An 18,796-nucleotide genomic window follows, 5' to 3' on the forward strand; every position below is an offset into this window, starting at 1 on the left:
TTTTGCATACAATTAGACTTCTGATTTATAAATAGAACAGATTGCCTTCTTTTAGACACAAGATCAAAACGAATTTTTTAATAAAATTTTTCTAGTCTAGGAGATCAGCAACAAATTTTTTTTATCAACTTATTAAATTTGTTTACATAATACAAAAAGTGAATGATATATAAATCATACATACACACGCACACACACACTGTTACCTTCAGATCCCTTTCTGCATCTGTGAAGACTCGTGACAATTCCAGCCGGTTTGTTACACAGTATGTGAACTATTTTTAGCCAGGGCCCATTACCCTGTTTTCGCTCAGTAATTTATTTGTTAATGATTTCTTTCATGAAAGAGTTAATTTTTGAATATACAAAGTTACGACCATTCTTGAGGCAATTTGAATCCCATTTATATGAGCAGGGCTAAAGATAAAACAAATATAATAACGCTACAGGGCTCAAGTTTCTAATTACCGAGCCAAAAATTGCTTTCAATGAAAGGTTAATTGTAATTCTTCAAGGTAAGAAAAACGAGAATTGAATCCGTGTCTTCCAGATATCGGTTGGACGTGGACCACGAGAGGTCCCTCCTTTTAGGCAAAGTCCGTCGCGCGAGTAAAAAAAAAATTAGCGAAAAAAATTATGTTAGCGCGCCTCACTCCCTCAGTAATGCGCGCGGCTTGATTTTTTTCACTCGCACGATAGCCTGCGTGCAGAAGACTTTCCTTCGTTCCTTCGTTAAGTCCGTACGAACTTAACGAAGGAACGAAGGAAAGTCTGTCCGAACGCAGGCTACTCGCACGACGGACTACGCCAAAAAGGAGGGATTGCTTGTGGTCTAATTTCGACGTTACTTCCAACTTAGCTCGGAAGTCAAAAGCCTGAATCGTCATTAACTTTGATGACAATATTATTAATCCTTGACGACAAAAGTTGCTTTTTTGGATTTCATCCAAAGATAATCGTGTGTTACTGCACATTTCAATCAATTTTATTTTCGTTTTTATTATCCTCTTTCCGGGTCACGAAAGTTTCCGCTTAACGTGATGTTTCTTGCCAGGAAGTTAGCTCAGTAAAATCTTTTGTCTCAAAGTTTCGTGTCGAGTTACAAGGATCACGACTGAAGCACGTAGTCACGACAAAAAGGCAAGTGTACATCTTCTCTGTGACAAATTGAAACGAGATTATCAGCCGATTCAGTCGTGTTGTTTTTCAGCCGAGATCACAGATTTGCCTTACATCGCATACGAAACTGGAGGAAAGGAAAAGATAAAACGGCAGGTTTGGAATCGTTTGGACGCAATTTTATGGCCGTGACTTTGCTCTGGCTTTATTTTAAGTCTGCGCCTGAAACCCAGCCGTAGGAGTTTTACAAAACCACATTTCTTGACTCGTTCCTGTGTGTTTCCACAATCACTCTGACGCATTTTCAAACTGTTTAAAATGCAAAAACCCGAGGTGGAAATAATTTTCATTTTCAGTTGGAGACCATTCCCCCCGACGCATAGCGTGATGCTAGCAGTTTTATCTTCAGGCGTCTCCAAATCTTGATGCTTTTTCACGAGCAGGCGGAATGATTATTCCTGTAAAATGACCCTTGATTACCTTTACTGTGAAGTTACTCCAATTGATTTCCATAGATTTTACAAACGTTTGTTTATCACACAGCGCTAATTCGATTATATGATGTAATTACTTGTTTTATCGTGACTCCAAGGTAGCTTCTGTGGGGTGTCATATTCTCAGCCTCCCCCCCCAAAGGAAGAGTTGTAGATGACAGAGGTGCAAAAGTGATTTTACTCTTCCTATATGCAAAACCGAGCGCTTGAAAAACAGTTTTATTTTTAGCCATATTCATAAGATGTAGATAATTTTCCTTCTTTCTTAATGACGAAGTTGTAATATTTTATACTTTTATCATGTATTTGTAAATATTCCGTAATTCAGCCTAGAGCTGCAAGGTGTTTATAATAAAGTATCTATCTATCTATCTATCTATCTATCTATCTATCTATCTATCTATCTATCTATCTATCTATCTATCTATCTATCTAAGTAAAGCTTTGGAAATCAGCTTGAAAGCGTGCGAAAATCTTTTTTTGTGGCGACTAGCTCCTATTATGTTGATCAGAAAATAAAATAATCTTTTCAGTTCTTGCCGTGACACTACAAAAGAAGAAAACATCTCAAAATAATTTCACAATAGCATCCACCGACGCATAATTTAAATCAGATTTTTTTTTTCCTGCAGAAATGTCTCAATAGATGTGATCAGCACATCATAGAAGCTTTTTCTTTAAAAAGAGAGCATTTCACTGTTTGAATCAGCACTTAATTAAATCGAAAAGAGCCGCTAAATTTGGAAAGCGAGCACGCTGCGAAATCATCCTCGGAGACCCAGGGGCAGTGAGTCGATTTCAAGTTAAGGGCAGAAGAGCCCCTGGGGACATTGTCTTACAAGACTAGTTCCAAACGGTTGCAGTCGTTCTGGCATCTGATTGGTGCCAGAAAATCTTTGTGTTTTTCTGCCCAATCAGAGTGAAGTGTCGTTTGGAGTCCTTTCGTGTGTTTTAACACGCACATATACAACAAGCTCTGTTGCTCGCTATGTTTGTCTCGGCCGTGCGACGAAGCTTTGCGCGAGGTGAAAAGTTTCAGTCTCAACACACAATGTAAGAGAAATCGATCAGATTGTCCGCGAAATCTTACCGGAAATTATACTGAATACTTTCGCAGGTATCACAAGAGAACGTGTTTCACAAGGAGATATGTTTTCGGACAGTTACCGAAAGGGTTTGAAGAAAGTTAATCTTTCAACTGCTGCGTTGAGTGTTCAAATTCTTGAGCTCGAAAGGCCACGGATTCTCTTCTAGTCCCTTGGTCATTGTCACTTCACCTCTTTTGTCGATTGTTGAAGACCAAGTTAATTACCTTTGATCATTGGGAATCGATGCTGCTTTCATTGGGGAAAACAAAACCAAAGACAAAGAAATATTGGATGGAAAGGGCGAGCTTGCTTTATTGTAAATGTCAGCTTAGTACAGGGTTATCTACCCACATCTAATTAACAAAAGTTTCCACGTTTAGCTTTTCTTTTTAATTTTTCAAGCGAAGATTAGATTAGAATTTTGCCGGGCGTGAACAAAAAAAATGCGTGAGCGCCAGTTGCTCGACATACCTGCGTGGCCCGTGCGACGAAATAGCTTCACGGGATTAGAAAAGTTTCAGTGACAGCAAATTATAAAAAAAAATCTTGAAAGATTTAGGCTTACATCTCATCTAACGTTTAAAGCGACATATAAATGCTTGCAACCATTATGTTTTATACGAACCTCGCAAACTTTTAAACTCCTTCCCTTGTGATACCTGCGAAAGTATTCTGTATAATTTCCGGTAAGATTTCGCGGATAATCTGATCGATTTCTCTTCCATTGTGTGCTGAGACTGAAACTTTTCACCTCGAGCAAAGCTTCGTCGCACGGCCTAATCAAACATAGCGAGCAACAGAGCTTGTTGAATATGTGCGTGTTAAAACACACGAAAGGACTTCAAACGACACTTCACTCTGATTGGGCAGAAAAAAAAACAAAGATTTTCTGGCACCAATCAGATGCCAGAACGAGTGCGACCGTTTGGAACTAGTCTCGTAAGACAGTGTCCCCAGGGGCTCTTCTGCCCTTAACTTGAAATCGACTCACTGCCCCTGGGTCTCCGAGGATGGCTGCGAAATACGATATACCTTAAGTTTTCAACAAAACGATGGAACGGAAGAACGGGGGAAGGAAGGAAGGAAGGAAGGAAGGAAGAAAGGAACGGAGAAATGAAAGAACGGAGGAACGGAGGAACGGATAACGGTGGATCGACGGAATTGCGGAATATCTTAAGACGCGGAATGACGTAATATCTTGTAACGTGGAACGCCTTTTTGTAGGAAACAAACATCTTAAAAGATAGAATTGCAATAAGATAGATGAATTATTTATAATCAACAGGCGAATTAAAATAAGTATAGGTAATCATTGTTAGAGCCCAGAGGATTGGGGAACCATAAATATTTCGAGCTAGCCCATTTAAATTGTTATCATATCAATATTGTTCTCATAATAATTATTGCTGTTAATACCACTATTTTTCACCAGGGAGAATCAGGGAGATTCTTAAAAATAGCTCAAGCCTCTTCTCCATTATTTCTTCTGAAAACTGGCCTCTTGGCTGAAGAGCAGGGGGACGCGTTACCTGATCATCTTCAGATCTTAAATCACCTGAAGAGCAGATTGTTAAAGCAAATGATGTACTCTAATTTGGAATACACAAATTCAATTGTTATCATTCTCAATGCCTCTTAAGATCTAAAATCAAAATTCGCATGATCAGCTCCACATTTTATCCTTCTCAATGCAGCCCTGAGTTTCACGGAAATGAACGGAGATGATTAATTCCCTTCTTTTCCCTTCCCTCTTGTCTGTAACAGAAATGACATCGCCGCAAAGTGGTGTTCATTGGAGAGGATTTACGAACCGTCGCGATCTCCCGAAACACGAACTGGTGCAAATGGGAAAAAACATTTGCGAAGCAGCTACAGGCCCAGGTGATGGTGTTAAAGACATTTTCCTTGAGATAGCGGATGACTGTGAGCAAATAAGTAAATGGAATACAGCCCAGGAACCCCGAAGAGCGTTTGGCAAAGGGACGTCGTTGTACCACCAAGATCCAGTCTCAAATTGCTTTTGGGGGGATCCTGTCGCTGATGTCTATGCCGTGATTGCAAGAGAAAACAGCTGCATTCTTGCCTTAGCTGATGGCGTAAGTTGGGGTGAAAAGTCAAGGCTGACTGCTCGCTGCGCAGTGGCAGGCTGTCTACAGCATCTCAACACACACCTTTTTACAGCAAATACGACTCTTGATATTATGGAAGTTCTCTATGACGCGTTTAAAAATGCGCACGAATTTATCATAAAGAAAGATGGATTGCTGACAACTCTTTGTGCGGCTGTTGTTTGTCCACTCAAAGATTTTGGCAAATGGGGCCTGTGTGTGTTAAATGTTGGCGATAGTCTAGCATTCACTTACAAAAAGGAAAAAGGGGTCCAAGAAGTTACTTTTGGTTCACACTGTGATATTAAAAGCAGAGACATGCGTTGTCCTGGAGGATCACTGGGTCCATATGATGGTAACAACCCAGACTTGAGTAATCTGACTTTCTCGTTTACAATTCTCGATACTGGAGATATTGTCTTCCTCACAAGCGATGGTGTTTCGGACAACTTTGATCCAGTAATATCGCAGTGCGAGAATCTTTCTTTCGCGCGCGCCAACAGTCTCAACTTAACGCTAGAAGAACCGGAAGTGAGTGAAAAGACCTCAGATGCCTCCCAAGATGAGAGCGGAAGTGATGATGACCCACCGCACGCTCAGCTATGTAGCCTGCCTATGGAGAGGCACAAGAAGATGCTGAAGGATATGACAAAGGTATTAGATCTTTTCTTTAAAAAAAATTGGGTTCACCCTTTGACCTCCCAAGAGAGACTAGCCTCTAATTTCTTCTTCCAATATCACCCCTGAATTAAACGTTACAGCCACTAAAATAAAGGAAATGATCACCAACTAAAGAAGCTCTTAATTGTTAAACAAATTCTCCTTGTTGGCACCCAAGGAAATGTAGAGAGAGAGAGCAGTTTGGAGAATATGCGGACTAATGTTAGGATGCAAAGGATCAACCTCCGGTATAAGGAGGCAACAGTGCTGTAAAAGGAAAATTTCCCAAATGAAAGTCTTATGTCAATTTTCTTCTTGTTTGATCAGGTCATCCGGAAAAAAAGTCTCATAGACATTTCAGCCCAAGCAGTCTGCGCTAATCTCCTTTTGCATGTCTTGGCATGCACTCACAAAAAGCGCCAGCACCGCGAAAAAATTCAGGCCCGAGGGAGTCACAATCTTTACAGAAGAGAAGAAAGAATTCATCAAGGAAGCGAGAAAGGAACTTCGCAGCTTAACTGTGAACTTCCGGGAAAGTTGGATCACGCCGCGGTGGTCGCATTCGAAGTTGGACTGTACTCCACGGATGGCGGCAATCGACGAAGTCTTTTCGAATTTTTTGCCGGACTCAAAAATGGCATGAGAAGAGCATCCAGTTCTTATTGATAATGATTTTTCAGGAATAAGGGGAAAGACAGCGTTTTCCAACACGACGCGTACGGTTCAGAGCGCTTTTCGATCTAGTGTCGTTAAACCTAAAACCAACGTCATCATAACAGCCAATCAGAACAAAGGAAATATCACAAGGAGCCAATTTGCTGCCGCAAGTTTTGTACTCGGTCACTATGTTAAGAACTTTTGGGATGTACTTAAAATCGGATGGCATCCAATCAATGAGAGAAGAGATTTGAACCTCCTGAAATAATGCTTTAAAGCTTTGCATAACACTGAGACTTGGCCAGATTATCTTAAAATAATAATACAGGAATGCCGCAAGGAAATGCGCTCAAGCAATTCAATTAGATTAGTGGTCTCGACCGAAAACAGCACTTTCCAAGATAACGCGTCGAAGCTATTTAACAATTCACCAGAATCTATTAGAAACTGTAAAGATTACAGAACCTTTTTAAGACATTCAAGGAATTTTTTATGTAATAGAGTAAAGAGTGATTAGTTAGTTTTACTGTTATTTCTATTCTGTTAATCCCACTTCTACTTTTAATTGCATATTGCGTAATTTGTGAATAACTTAATTTGATTTATTTTAATTGTAATTGATGTATTTCAACAGGGAAGAGCCACCTAGTGGATCTGTTAATAAACCATTATTATTATTATTACTATTATTATTATTATTATTATTATTATTATTATTAGAACTTAGCAAATAACCTGCCTGAAGCGCGGGAAAACGTGAGAGGCCAATTAGCGGCTGGCGTTGGTTTCATATCTGATTGGTTGAGACGGTGGCGCGATTTTCCAAAACCAATCACGCAAGCGCAATTAAACAACCAATAGAAACCGGCTTACTTTTCACGCTCAATAGAAAACTTTTATAAAACCACATAGCAACTTTGGTTGTAAAATTCATATTTTGCGTGTTGTTGAAGAGCGCAACAAACCCGTAAGTGCTTCATTTCCTAAATAAATAAAATTTGGGTACAATTTTAAGGCGAGGTTAGGAACATAGATCTGACCAACATTCGAACTGATGCAAGTAAATTGAAAGGAAACCTGAATGGAACTATACCCCCAGCGAACATACTTTCCCACAGCTTTATTACCTTCCCCGTAAATATTTCTTAGTGTCCTAACATAATTTGGTTTAATCAACTGAGTTGAAATTATAAATTGGAATTGTGGGTTGTGTTTGCTTTAAAAGGCAGAAAAATTGCCTACGGTAAGAATTTTCCTAAACTGACGTTTCGAGCGTTAGCTTTTTGTATATTCGCTCCAACGTAGGACTAACGTCAGCTCTAGAGGCTCTTCAAGGTGCACAATTTCTATTATCAACTCAGTTGAAAAAAACAAATGATCTAGTAATATTACACACCGACACAGTGCCACAGTTTCTTTGGGTACTTCCCCCCTTTATCCTAAAAACACAGTTTTGCATCTTTTCATTTTACCTCAGAATAGCTTGGTTTTGTCACTAAGAAATCCAGAAATGCGTAGGCTCTAGTTTAGAAAGGTAAAAATGATTTCAACATATTATTACACATTTTTTTGTCCTTTATCATGATGTCTCACATTTGGCTAAAGGTTTTCAACATGGGAGATTATGAAAATTAGTTGGAACTATTTACTTCTTTAAAGTGAATGCTTTATAAATTACTTTTTAATCACCATTTAAACCAAAAACAAACTTAATGTAAATATTGAATGATTAATAGTTTAAAATAAATAGATCAATGAATACTAAAACCAATACCAGCCCTATTTTTCAGGAAATGGGAGTATTTTTTTAATGACATGATTTTTTTTAGGTTAATTTTTTCCTCCGCACTATGAATTTTGGGGAACGAGACTTCAATTGGGGCTGAAGCTTCTCAGCTTGAAGGCAGCATAATGCAAGGCCAAATGGGAAGGTGGCCACACGGCTTGTTACCTTTTCAATGAACTACTGTAAAATAAGAGGAAAGCACCTCCTCTCCTTCGCAAATCTTACACACAGACACTAATGCAACAATTCTAAGAAATGAGTTTTCACCGGCAATATTACCACTACCGTACCAAACATTTGGAAGATGTTTCCAAAGCTTTGGTGCAACACTTTGCAAAGGGATATCCAGTTCTTGGTATGCCACATTAGCTGGCTTGTTCTTTGTCCTGTTATTGACATATTGTCCCACAGCCAGTGGATTTTGAGGATCTCTTGTGAGCCAAGTGGTATCACATGGAAAATATGGGCCGATTTGATCCCTTTTGGCACTTGACCTTGAAGAGAAGGAGAATCACTCAGAGGAAGATCAAGGAATTCTTCTTAAAAGGAAGGGGGGGTCCCCAAATTACACCCTTCCCACAACCTTTGACTTAGAGTGACACAAGAAAATCAGACAGTTGAGTACTAACATGCAATCTTGTAATTGCAAAAAATTTGGTGTAGGACTTGCCGTAAAAAACCCACAGTTATGATACAAGTGGGTGGATGGAAGGAGACAAACTCTCCTGGACCATCCTTTTATACCTGCCATTGCTACTCTGTGAGATCACTTATTAGCCATCTTCTTAACAAGATATCAAATTACAATGAGAACTAATACATTGATCACCTAGAACTCCAGGGGAAGACAAAGTGATTAACACTCATGAATAAACATCTACCCTCCTTTTCCACTGGTCAGTTATAATTGAAAGTGTGCATGTTGGGACCAGAAAATTTTGCAGTGAACCAGATTGGCCCGGCCACCAAACACTTGTCCAGTCCACTTCCTCCAGGACCTGTGAGTTTAGTTTTAAGTGACATGATTCTCTTAATCATAACCTGTTCCATGCTGGCAATTAATGGGGCCACATGGGTACATGAAATATGGATTTGGAGAAATGAGTATGAGCTCTCAGAAAAGTGAAAAATGACAAAACTTATCCCTAGTAACTGTAACCTCTGCTTCCTTTCCCATTTTTCATGCATCCACATTTATTCATTTCTTCCTTCTAACTAAGATTCTGGAACAGGCTACCTTAATCAAAGCAATCAGTTCTAAAGAGAATAAAAATGTTGTTATTTTTCATCGATTACCTGTAGATGACTTTGGACAGTCCTTCATCACTGCCATCAATAAGGATCCCATCAATACAACGGAAGACAAAAGGATTTCCGATTGACTGAATCAAGATGGGTTCATATGGCCAATAAATTGACCCTACAAATAAGAACAGCAGGGATGTAGATAATAGCTGGAAGCTGGGAAAATTACCCGGCCGTGAACACAATTTTTCCAGCTGTAAAGCATTACTTCTTTCTCCAAAATGTTTTTAAATGTTGTCAGAAGATTGTTATCTATTTATTTTGTTTGTTTACACCTTTATTGCATGGTGTCTTACCTGAACTGAAAGGATTGTAAACACTTCAGTTAGTGTGATAATTGCATCATTCGCATCGCATCGTCTATTTTGCAGGCTCAATAGACCACTTTCATAAATGGCTGCCGGATTAATATTCTTTTGTTTAAATTTAAATTAGCCTTTCTGGCCTCGTTCTCCAGTACAAAATTCAAAAGAATACATTATCTCAAGCGAGGGCAGAAAGGCTAATTTAAATTTAAACAAAAGAATATTAATCCAGCAGCCATTTTTGAAAGTGGTCAATGGCCAGTGGTATTTGTAGTTCATGTATGGGAAATAATGAATGCCCTTGATTTTTCCCCATACTCAAGGAAAATGCATCTCTGCGAGTATGCATTTTAAAAATTTCCCAGGGGACATGCCCCCGGATCCCTTAAGTATAGCATGCCCCACCTATCATTCCTAGATTCCCACCTGTTAAAAACTTTAGCTACATCCCTGGAACAGTATAATAATTAAAAGTTACTCATTAACCCATGTAGACAAGGTATGAGAATAAAGAAAAATATCAGCAAAGGGATTATTATCAGATCCAACACCAAATTCTCTGAACTAAGATTAAAAGAGATTTATAGCAGACAGTAGGGAGAATGGTAATTGACATCTTGGGAATAAAAATAGTTGATAGCAGGGTTTTCACTAGGTATAGGAGATCCTAGAATTCTTCAAAAGTAATACAAACATTTACCTGGGTACAAAGCCACAAGATTGCCAACAGGGATGTCACCCTTGGTTACAAAGACTCCTTTACCAGCTCCAGGGATATTACTTTCAAGTCTTTTGATCTCATAACCTAAGGTGTTGTACATCGTTTCTGACTGATACAAGTTATTTGGAGATTGCGTCTCTGCAATATGAAGAGCATGAAGGAATGTTGAAAGGGACTCAGTCACTTTGGAATCTGGAACAGTCTTGTCTTGATCTATGGAACCCACCTCTCGGACTGTTCTAATTAAAAAAAAACAAAACAAAACAAAACAAAACAAACAAACAAACAAGTTAAGACAGAAACAAGTAAACAAACAAACAAAAATCAACAAGTATTATAAAGGCTAGTAAATGTCCCAAGGGGTAAAGGTGGCGTGACACCACGGTAAAAATAGTGTATATTAAATCATGTAAAATCACACCTGTTCCTTAAATTCAAGGCGATCCATGGTACAAATCTATATTTATAACTTCTCCATTTTTCAATCCATTTTCTAAATAGCATACTCAGATCAAATTAGGTTTCATTGCAGCTGCTGTTTGTGTCTACCACCTCCAAGTTGTCCGCCAGCTTTGTTATTAACAAAGCGAATTTTCGGTCAGCGGCTGACAAATCGGCCCAGTCTTTGGAAGTGAGCAACAAAAATTGCACATGGCCGATCAAATGTGTTGCAATAGACTTTAAACTTGTTTGGGTTTGTTTCTTTTATTTAGGAAGAGCAAAATGCCGAAAGCAAAAGCAGCCAAGAAGAGCAGAGAACATGGGAAAAACAAGGTGTATCAACAAGGTACTTACGATGTCTAATATAATGTAGTTGTTTCGTCAAAGAAATTACTCAACACCCTCTGGTTTATAAAATCGAGTTAAAAATTTCTGTGATCTTCAAATGATGAACACAGTGATGATGCGTTGTGACGGTGTGAATATATTTTTTCTCTCCCCATTCCAGCTTTACAGTTCAAAACAGAGCATGGCCAACATATTTTGAAAAATCCTCTGGTTATAACCGGTCTAGTTGAAAAGGTTTGTCCGACGAATCCTTTTTATTTCACATGTTTTAAAATGAAGTCCATTTTCCTCAAGAGATAAACCTAGATAGACGGGCTGGTTCAACTAACACATAGCTCTTGAACCGTATCAACAGAATATAAGTTCAGACTCTGTTCTTTCAGGGTAAAATGAACAAATACTGATGGTTATATATGAAGTTCGGAGGCTTGATTTTACGAAAATTTATCGTTTTAGGGATAGATTTAGGTGACTGTTTTACTCCCTAATAGTTTCTTTAACTATATTGACATGAATTCTTCCTGTCTAAATAATGAATAGTGTTAAAGAAAAAGTATTGTGTAAAGAAATCTTATTTGTATTTTTTAGGCTGGCTTACGATCCACAGACACTGTTTTGGAAATAGGTCCTGGAACAGGGAACTTAACAATGAAGTTATTAGAGCGAGTGAAAAAGGTGGAATTTTTTAACTGCTGGGATTGTTTTCTTGCGAGAGAGAGATTTCATTACTTCCTCACTAAAATATATTTTTGCCACGGGTAACAGTGTAATCAAGTTACTTTTTTTCACCCTCGTCTGCAGGTTATTGCCTGTGAAGTGGATCCTCGCATGGTGGCTGAACTTCAAAAAAGAGTCCAAGGAACGTAAGTTTGGCCCAGTCTATTCATATTCTCTATACAGTTCTTTATACATTTCTCAAGGCACTGACAAGGAGAATCTGTCTAACATTCAAGAGCTTGTGTAATCAGTGATCATTTCCTGTATTCTCATGACCTTGATGTTTGATTGACGGGTGATATTGTAAGGAGAAATTAGATGGTAATAACTCGTAGGGATTAAAGTGTTAAGACTTGTGACTTTGAAGTAAATACTACCCTCGAGAATTTGCCATACTCGCTCCAAGGAAATTATTAGATCTATTAGATCAAACATGAACTGGGGTCTACTCAGATCCTTTAATAGTGCATTGACAGACTGGAATTCCCTCCCAGAAGATGTGAAATGTCTACCCTATGATGCTTTTAAAATTTCATTGCTTAAATATTTTGAATTTTAATAGGTTCCGTTAGTGTTTGTCATCTCTTGCACATCGATTTTATTATTTGCTGTTCATGTCATACTTTAGATATTTCATATTTATATTTCCTCCGCGAGTTTTTACTTATTAATTACATGATTACTTATTTTGTACATTGTTAATTTTGAGGGCCTCACTGAAAACTGCTATGGCGAGCTGGGCTCCCTCTTTAAATATTTTGTAATAAATAAATAAACTAGAAATGCTAAAAGGTTCATAAATGCCACAGGGTTTCAGCGAGTAGATATGACAGTTTATATCGTAAAGAATTCAACAGCAATTCAGGTGTTAAAGGTTCTTTCAATGGCTTATTTGATATATGATAATTTTGACTTTTAACTTGTCAGGCCTCAAGCAAGCAAGCTTCATGTGATGGTTGGAGATGTTTTGAAGACAGATCTCCCTTATTTTGATGTGTGTGTGGCTAATCTACCTTACCAGGTATCCACACTGAGCATGCATGATTAATTTATCACAATATTATTATTATATTTTTACTCAACCGTCTTATTTTTTGCTATCTTCATTTCACAGATTTCATCTCCATTTGTATTTAAGCTCCTTCTCCACAGGCCATTTTTCAGGTACACTTTTTTTATCCTTATCAACTCAAATAATGTTGCAGTTTATGTTTGACTGTGGTCAACATAATGACCTGGGGGCTAGTGCATAAGACCCTGGGTTGAGAGGTCTGGGTTGAAAACCTAGATGGCTCGTCAGGTCATGTTCTTAACCCTATAACTCCCACGAGTGACCAAGACAGAATTTCTCCTTACAATATCAAATTCAATACAATATCAAGTGGACAAGCAATGAGAATAAAGAAAAATGTCAATTAAGGGATCTTTAGTTGATCCAATACCAAATTCTCCAACTGACATAATAACAATTGTATGGCAGACAGTGAGGAGAATTACTAAAGAGACCTGGGAGTGCCCCTCTTGCAGTGCCTCTCTCTACCCTAGAATGGGAAGTTTTTTTTTATCCCCTCCCACTATGGAAAGTAGCCTTTTTTAGAGGGCTTGTGGGAATCTTTTAACTGAGAGACTGATACAGTTTTGAACCTGTTGCATGCAAATTTCAAAACGTGAGGCAGGGGAAGGTTACAAGCAGATAAAAAAATAGAATGTCTTGATATCAGGGGGTACTGACAAAAAGCTGTCTGCAGACAAAGGTACTGACAATCTTTTAGGAACACATTAGTCAGTAGTAACCCCAGGATGGATGCTATACAAGGTGGTGTGTTTCAAACAAGACAAGCTCTGGCTGTATGGAGCTTTTGACTTGTAAGCAGACAAAAGTTCTGACAGTCTGCTAGGAACACATTAGTCAGTAGTAATCCTGGGATAAACTGTTATGCTGTACATGGTGAAGTATTTCAAACCATGACAAGCTGTGGCTGCAAATATAGAACTTTAGACTTGTAAGCTGGCCTACATGTAGACCTTTATTTTTATCATGTTTGGGTTCTCCCTTAGACTTGCTCACAAGTTGCGCTTTTGAGCGGGTAGCACAACAGTGAGCGCAAAGCATGAGCGAGGCGAGCGAGCGAAAGCGCTTGTGTGAAAGTGTTCATGCGGGTCCTACCACACCAGAACAGAAAACCGAGCGAATGACTTTGAGAAAGTCTAGTTCTCCGTTAACTTGACTATGACTTTCTTTGTTTATTTTTGTTTGTCTGTAGATGTGCAGTTCTGATGTTCCAGAGGGAGTTTGCTCAACGGTTAATTGCTCAACCTGGAGACAAATTGTATTGCCGACTGTCAATCAACACACAGTTGCTAGCCAGAGTGGATCATCTGATGAAGGTATGTTGCATCTTTACAAGTATCGCAACAATACAAGTTGATCAGAGACCTGCACAAACAAGTTAACATTACAGTGAAGTACGGCCTGCTAAATTAACCAATCATACCACACTTACTAACTGAGAGATCAAATGATAATTTTTACAGGTTGGGAAGAATAATTTCCGGCCTCCACCAAAAGTGGAGTCCAGTGTTGTCAGAATTGAACCCAAAAATCCACCACCTCCCATTAATTTTAAGGTAAGAAGCAATTACCTACTTCAGTAGGCTTAAATGCTCTCACGGCTCCAAATACTACGACCCCTGTTTCTTCGATAGTGAATACGAGGCTTTGACTTCAAAGAGTGACCAGGATCTTATTTCTCCTTGGTACAGTCATCCTGAATCACACATTTAGGTCACAAGAATAAAGGAAATGATCACAAACTGAAGAAGCTCTTGATTGTTAAACAAATTCTCCTTATCAGCACCTCAGGAAATGTATGGAAAACAGTATGGCGAATATGCATACTAGGTGTAAAGCGTTAAGAGGGACACCTAGACCGCATTAAAAATAATTCTTCGCGTCTTTGCTTTCTCAGGAATGGGATGGTCTTGTAAGAATCGCGTTTGTACGGAAAAATAAAACACTAAATTCATGTTTCAGGTGAGCTCATTATGTCCTTTTAATGCGGCTTGGAAAACGGACTTGACTACTCTTGTGTAAACATTTACAGGAACTAAATCAATTTTTTTTTAATGTATTCACAAAAACGGCTCCTACTCAATATATTACTATTTTTTTGTGTCTCACAGTTCACGAGCCGTCGCTGAAATGTTGGAGAAAAACTACAAGATTCACTGCTCACTAAATGACATTGTAAGAAGTTAAAATGACTATTTCTACTTCTAATTTAATTTAATTTTAATTTAGTCCATTTTCACTCCATTATTTGCAGTGGGGAAGGACTAGAAAGGAACATAGGAACCATTCGTGCTGGTCCACCCTCCCACCCTCCCACCCTCCCACCCATCCCACCCCAGGGGAGTAAATCCATCACACAGTAATCTCGTGTGTGGGAAATTAACGTCTCCTACCCCAACCCTGCAGGATACGGGACCTCCATTTATTCGTCCCTATCCGAGAAGACTAGAATATGTAATCATCTCTTTGATGTTATAGAAAGGTAGCAAATTCTTCTCAATTATTTTAAGACCCTGAGTGTTGGTCCGGCCGGGGCTCGAACCCTCGACCTCCCTCACGACAGTCCAGCGCTCTATCCATTGAGCTAACCGTGAGGTTAATTCTGTTTTGAATTTCATCTTAATAAAGAGATAATCTTAATTTTTATGAAAATTCAGACTTGTGAGTTTAAGGATCGAGGGTGCCATGTAACACAACGGCCAAACATCAGGCATGCGCAAATGGATTTATTCTGGCCGGCCGTTCCCGCGCAGAAGCTCATCACGAAAGTCGATAAACAATCACTGTCACGCGTTCATTACTGAGAAACAATCACTGTCACGCGTTCATTACTGAGAAACAATCACTGTCACGCGTTCATTACTGAGAAACAATTACTGTCACACGTTCATTTACTACCAATTCTTACGTTTCAGATGGTAGATGAAGGATTTGATATCAAAGAGAAAGTTCAAAATCTTTTAACAGAAAATGGATACGACAAAAAACGAGCGCGAACAATGGATATGGATGATTTTCTCGGGTAAGAACTCAACGCTTAAATTGGCTCACGTAAATAAAGTGTTCTGAGAATGTTATTTTCTAGTTGGATCGCGTTCATGAAAAGCGAAGCGCACTAATGATGTCATTATATATTCAGATCCTCTCCCCTCCCCCATGACTCAGACAAACAGAGTCCAATTCCAGGTATGTAACAGCTGAAAAGTGAACGAATGGAGGGCAGGTCGCTTGAGCTTTAACGGTTTTCACCGACGAGGACGACTTTCTTGTTCTAAATTTGAGCGAAAACCTGAGAAAATACGCAGCAGTGGTACTTTTTTTTTTTTTTCGGGCCAGTGAAGAGCACAAATTCCTCGATTATTCCTCGAAACAATTTTCTTCGTGAAGAATTTGCTTGCACCTGGCGATGTCTTGCGACGGTTTTGTGAACTTTCTTCACGGATTCCTGCAATTCTTCTAGAGATTTCGGCCACTTCCTAGATACCTTTAGGTTTACACTCAACCCAACACCATTGTCTGTTGTTAACCATTTCTCTTTCCTCCGATGACTACCCACCCACCCACCCACCCAAGTTCACTTAGTTCTCTGCCTTTTCATTACACTGTTGCTACTTTCTCACCTACAATCGTGGATGGAAATGTTTGTCTGAGAATTTGCGGGAGGTCTCTTGTGACAAATCTGTTTGTGAGAAATCTATCTTCTCTTGCTTTCGTCATCGTCCCGACAGTGTATTTTATTTTTGTTATTGCTCAATCTACGTTTAGTTAATTTAGAGCAGTTTTCAATCGAGTGACGAAAGTAATCTGGAAATGAACAAGTTTTGGTTTACGTCTCGCTTTTCATTGAGTTCTCATTAGCTTCTAGTGATATTTTTCTTGGTTTTGATTTGTCGATGTTTTAACTTTGTATGTTGTATTACGACACTTAATCGAGTAGTGCTTTTCTTGCCTTAATTCATTTGGATCACCGTAGGATGGTCAACCGTGATTTTTTTTGGTAGTCCAAAAAATTTACGCTTTGTAGGCGCATGCATTATCATAATTGATTATTTATTAATTATTTGTTTGTTTGTTTTATAGATTACTTCACCTCTTTAATTCCAACGGTATTCATTTTACGTGAAGTTGTCGTTGGTGTCTGAATAATATCCGCTTTAATTTCGTGTACATAGATAGGAAACTTTTCTATCTAGAATTTTAAACTGCATTTTTTGGGTCAGTCGGTGACCTCTTCGCCGTTTATCTGATCACCATCAAGTTTTTGGTAAGGTCAACAGAAAGAAACGCATATTTTTGATAAGAAGAATCTATGTATTTTTGGAGAGAAGACGGAGAAATATCGGGCTACAGCGGATGAAAACTCTGAGCACAAAGCATATGGATTGAAGAAAAGAAGGAAGTGGTGAAAAGGAACCTGTCTAAAATTGAAAGCTGATAAAATTTTTCATGTAATATAAAGAGGAGCCCGAAGACGTTTGCTCTGATAACTTTGTCAGTTAACCCTACATCGCCAAAGAAATAAAGTTAATGATATTAGAGAAAGATGCATCACTCAGATCCTTTGAGTAACGTTTACTAATAGGACTATTAAGCAATGTTGCCTGCTAAACCATTGTTTTTCCCGAAACAACATTTACGTCAAAAGAATGCTAAAGATGGTAAATTTTGAGCTTGATCTCATTCGTTTTATTACAAGCGTGTAACAAAGAAAATGAAACAGAATTCCAACTAGGAACCAAACCATGTATCTTCGGATTTCGCGCTTCCATGCTCTAGGTAACTAAGCTAAAGAGATGTCAATAATGAGCAAAGCGGCCAAGTTCGATTGCTCTTCGAGACCACATTAAACCATCTCTCTCTATGTACAAGACGCTTTCGATATTCATGTTATGACTTCAATTTCGTCAGGAAACAGTCATGTCTTTATCTTCTTTATCTTGTTAATTCAATTAAAATATTGAAAGTAATCGGTGGATTTCCGCAACCAGAACGTGTTGGCATTCAAGCTAGAAGGTTCTAAAGGAATCAAGAAGCAGTTTTGATTTTCCTCTTACTGATGATTAAAAAAGCAAACCTTTAATAAAAAATGCAGGAAAACAAGTATCGGACAATTGCGTTTACTTTGTATTCTATCAATCCGTAGTTTTCAGATATGGTTACAGATGTCGTTCGCGATCTGGATCTCGCAAGGAATCCCGGGAAGAAACCCGATGTAGATTCCGGCGGCATTTGCGTTGCAGAATCCTAGCGGTAACGCCAGTTGGATCCCGGGCGAGAATCCTGTGGCGATTAATTACCGTTAATCCAAGTATCATCAGTTGAAGAAAGACGTTTAACATTCGAATCGGCGGCAGTCCCAACTAGAGTATTGGCAAATATTGCGGGAATCCCGACGAGAGTCCCAGCTCCCTCGTAGCGATTGGCGTCAGAGCAATATTTTATAGTTCAAAGGAGTTGACAATTTGTCTTAGAAAGTTTCTGCGGGAATCCCGCCGGAAATACTGATACATAACTCCGGGGCCCCGGCGGTGATCCCAGGGGAGTCCGTGCGAGAATACAGAAGGTACGATCCCATGCGAATATCCTGACACGATCTTGGCGCCATTTCCGTCAGGGCCACATTTTATCTCATGATTAATGTTTGAAGGTTAACGTTTATCACGGAAGGTTTATTGTAAAATAAGGTCATGGTTTTTTTTGGAAAAGTTTGCTCATAGGAGACTTAAAAAAGACAGAGGTTTACCAAGATGCTAATCTCGTTACCATCAATATTTTTAAACTATTTTTTAAACAAAACCATGGTAATAGATAGATCGAGAAATAAATTCGTGAGACTACTCTAGATTTTTGTTTGTAACCTCTGAGAGCAGTTTATTTTTAACTTTGCTGCTGAACTGATTATCACGCTAATGAATAAACATATCAGAACTAACAGGAAAATAAAGTTAAAAGTTCCCGCATCATTCTGACTGAAC

General features: G+C 38.7%; 3 protein-coding genes across 4 annotated transcripts; 2 read left to right on the plus strand and 1 right to left on the minus strand.

Moving 5' to 3' along the window:
• Positions 1–1,082: 1,082 nt before the first annotated feature.
• Positions 1,083–6,806, plus strand: LOC111321226 (uncharacterized). The gene is made up of 3 exons (XM_022924048.2): positions 1,083–1,275; positions 4,466–5,463; positions 5,797–6,806. Exons 2-3 carry the CDS (start codon positions 4,468–4,470, stop codon positions 6,133–6,135), a joined length of 1,335 nt encoding a protein of 444 aa, XP_022779783.2. The 5' UTR covers positions 1,083–1,275; positions 4,466–4,467; the 3' UTR covers positions 6,136–6,806.
• A 1,102-nt stretch (positions 6,807–7,908) lies between these two features.
• On the minus strand, positions 7,909–10,819 carry LOC111321227 (SET domain-containing protein 9-like). Its single transcript, XM_022924049.2, has 4 exons — positions 10,665–10,819; positions 10,223–10,482; positions 9,209–9,332; positions 7,909–8,406 (listed from the first exon to the last, which is right to left on the minus strand). Exons 1-4 carry the CDS (start codon positions 10,745–10,747, stop codon positions 8,082–8,084), a joined length of 792 nt encoding a protein of 263 aa, XP_022779784.2. The 5' UTR covers positions 10,748–10,819; the 3' UTR covers positions 7,909–8,081.
• A 42-nt stretch (positions 10,820–10,861) lies between these two features.
• LOC111321234 (dimethyladenosine transferase-like) lies at positions 10,862–17,922 on the plus strand. Of its 2 annotated transcripts, XM_088738353.1 has the most exons (13): positions 10,862–11,030; positions 11,193–11,266; positions 11,621–11,707; positions 11,834–11,895; positions 12,677–12,770; positions 12,864–12,913; positions 14,014–14,137; positions 14,285–14,377; positions 14,719–14,783; positions 14,933–14,996; positions 15,737–15,843; positions 15,961–16,007; positions 16,902–17,922. In XM_088738353.1, the coding sequence occupies exons 1-13, from the start codon at positions 10,967–10,969 to the stop codon at positions 16,961–16,963; spliced, it is 993 nt and encodes a 330-aa protein (XP_088594479.1). In that variant the 5' UTR covers positions 10,862–10,966; the 3' UTR covers positions 16,964–17,922. The 2 variants fall into 2 exon arrangements, with proteins under 2 accessions (XP_088594479.1, XP_022779794.2); XM_022924059.2 differs by lacking the exon at positions 15,961–16,007.
• Positions 17,923–18,796: the final 874 nt, after the last annotated feature.

The sequence above is a fragment of the Stylophora pistillata genome, chromosome 11 (assembly GCF_964205215.1).
Source record: "Stylophora pistillata chromosome 11, jaStyPist1.2, whole genome shotgun sequence".
In the NCBI taxonomy this organism is placed as follows: Eukaryota; Metazoa; Cnidaria; class Anthozoa; order Scleractinia; family Pocilloporidae; genus Stylophora; species Stylophora pistillata.

Excerpts from the sequence above, each read along its gene's own strand:
- LOC111321234 (XM_088738353.1), top strand. The coding sequence starts at position 10,967 with ATGCCGAAAGCAAAAGCAGCCAAGAAGAGCAGAGAACATGGGAAAAAC. Across the intron at positions 12,771-12,863 it reads TGGCTAATCTACCTTACCAG|ATTTCATCTCCATTTGTATT; the intron begins GTATCCACACTG and ends TTCATTTCACAG. Across the intron at positions 16,008-16,901 it reads CAAACAGAGTCCAATTCCAG|ATTACTTCACCTCTTTAATT; the intron begins GTATGTAACAGC and ends TTTGTTTTATAG.
- LOC111321227 (XM_022924049.2), bottom strand. The coding sequence starts at position 10,747 with ATGCTATTTAGAAAATGGATTGAAAAATGGAGAAGTTATAAATATAGA. Across the intron at positions 10,483-10,664 it reads GCCTTGAATTTAAGGAACAG|AACAGTCCGAGAGGTGGGTT; the intron begins GTGTGATTTTAC and ends TTTTTTAATTAG. Across the intron at positions 9,333-10,222 it reads TCTTGTGGCTTTGTACCCAG|GGTCAATTTATTGGCCATAT; the intron begins GTAAATGTTTGT and ends TCTTATTTGTAG.
- LOC111321226 (XM_022924048.2), top strand. The coding sequence starts at position 4,468 with ATGACATCGCCGCAAAGTGGTGTTCATTGGAGAGGATTTACGAACCGT. Across the intron at positions 5,464-5,796 it reads TGCTGAAGGATATGACAAAG|GTCATCCGGAAAAAAAGTCT; the intron begins GTATTAGATCTT and ends TTGTTTGATCAG.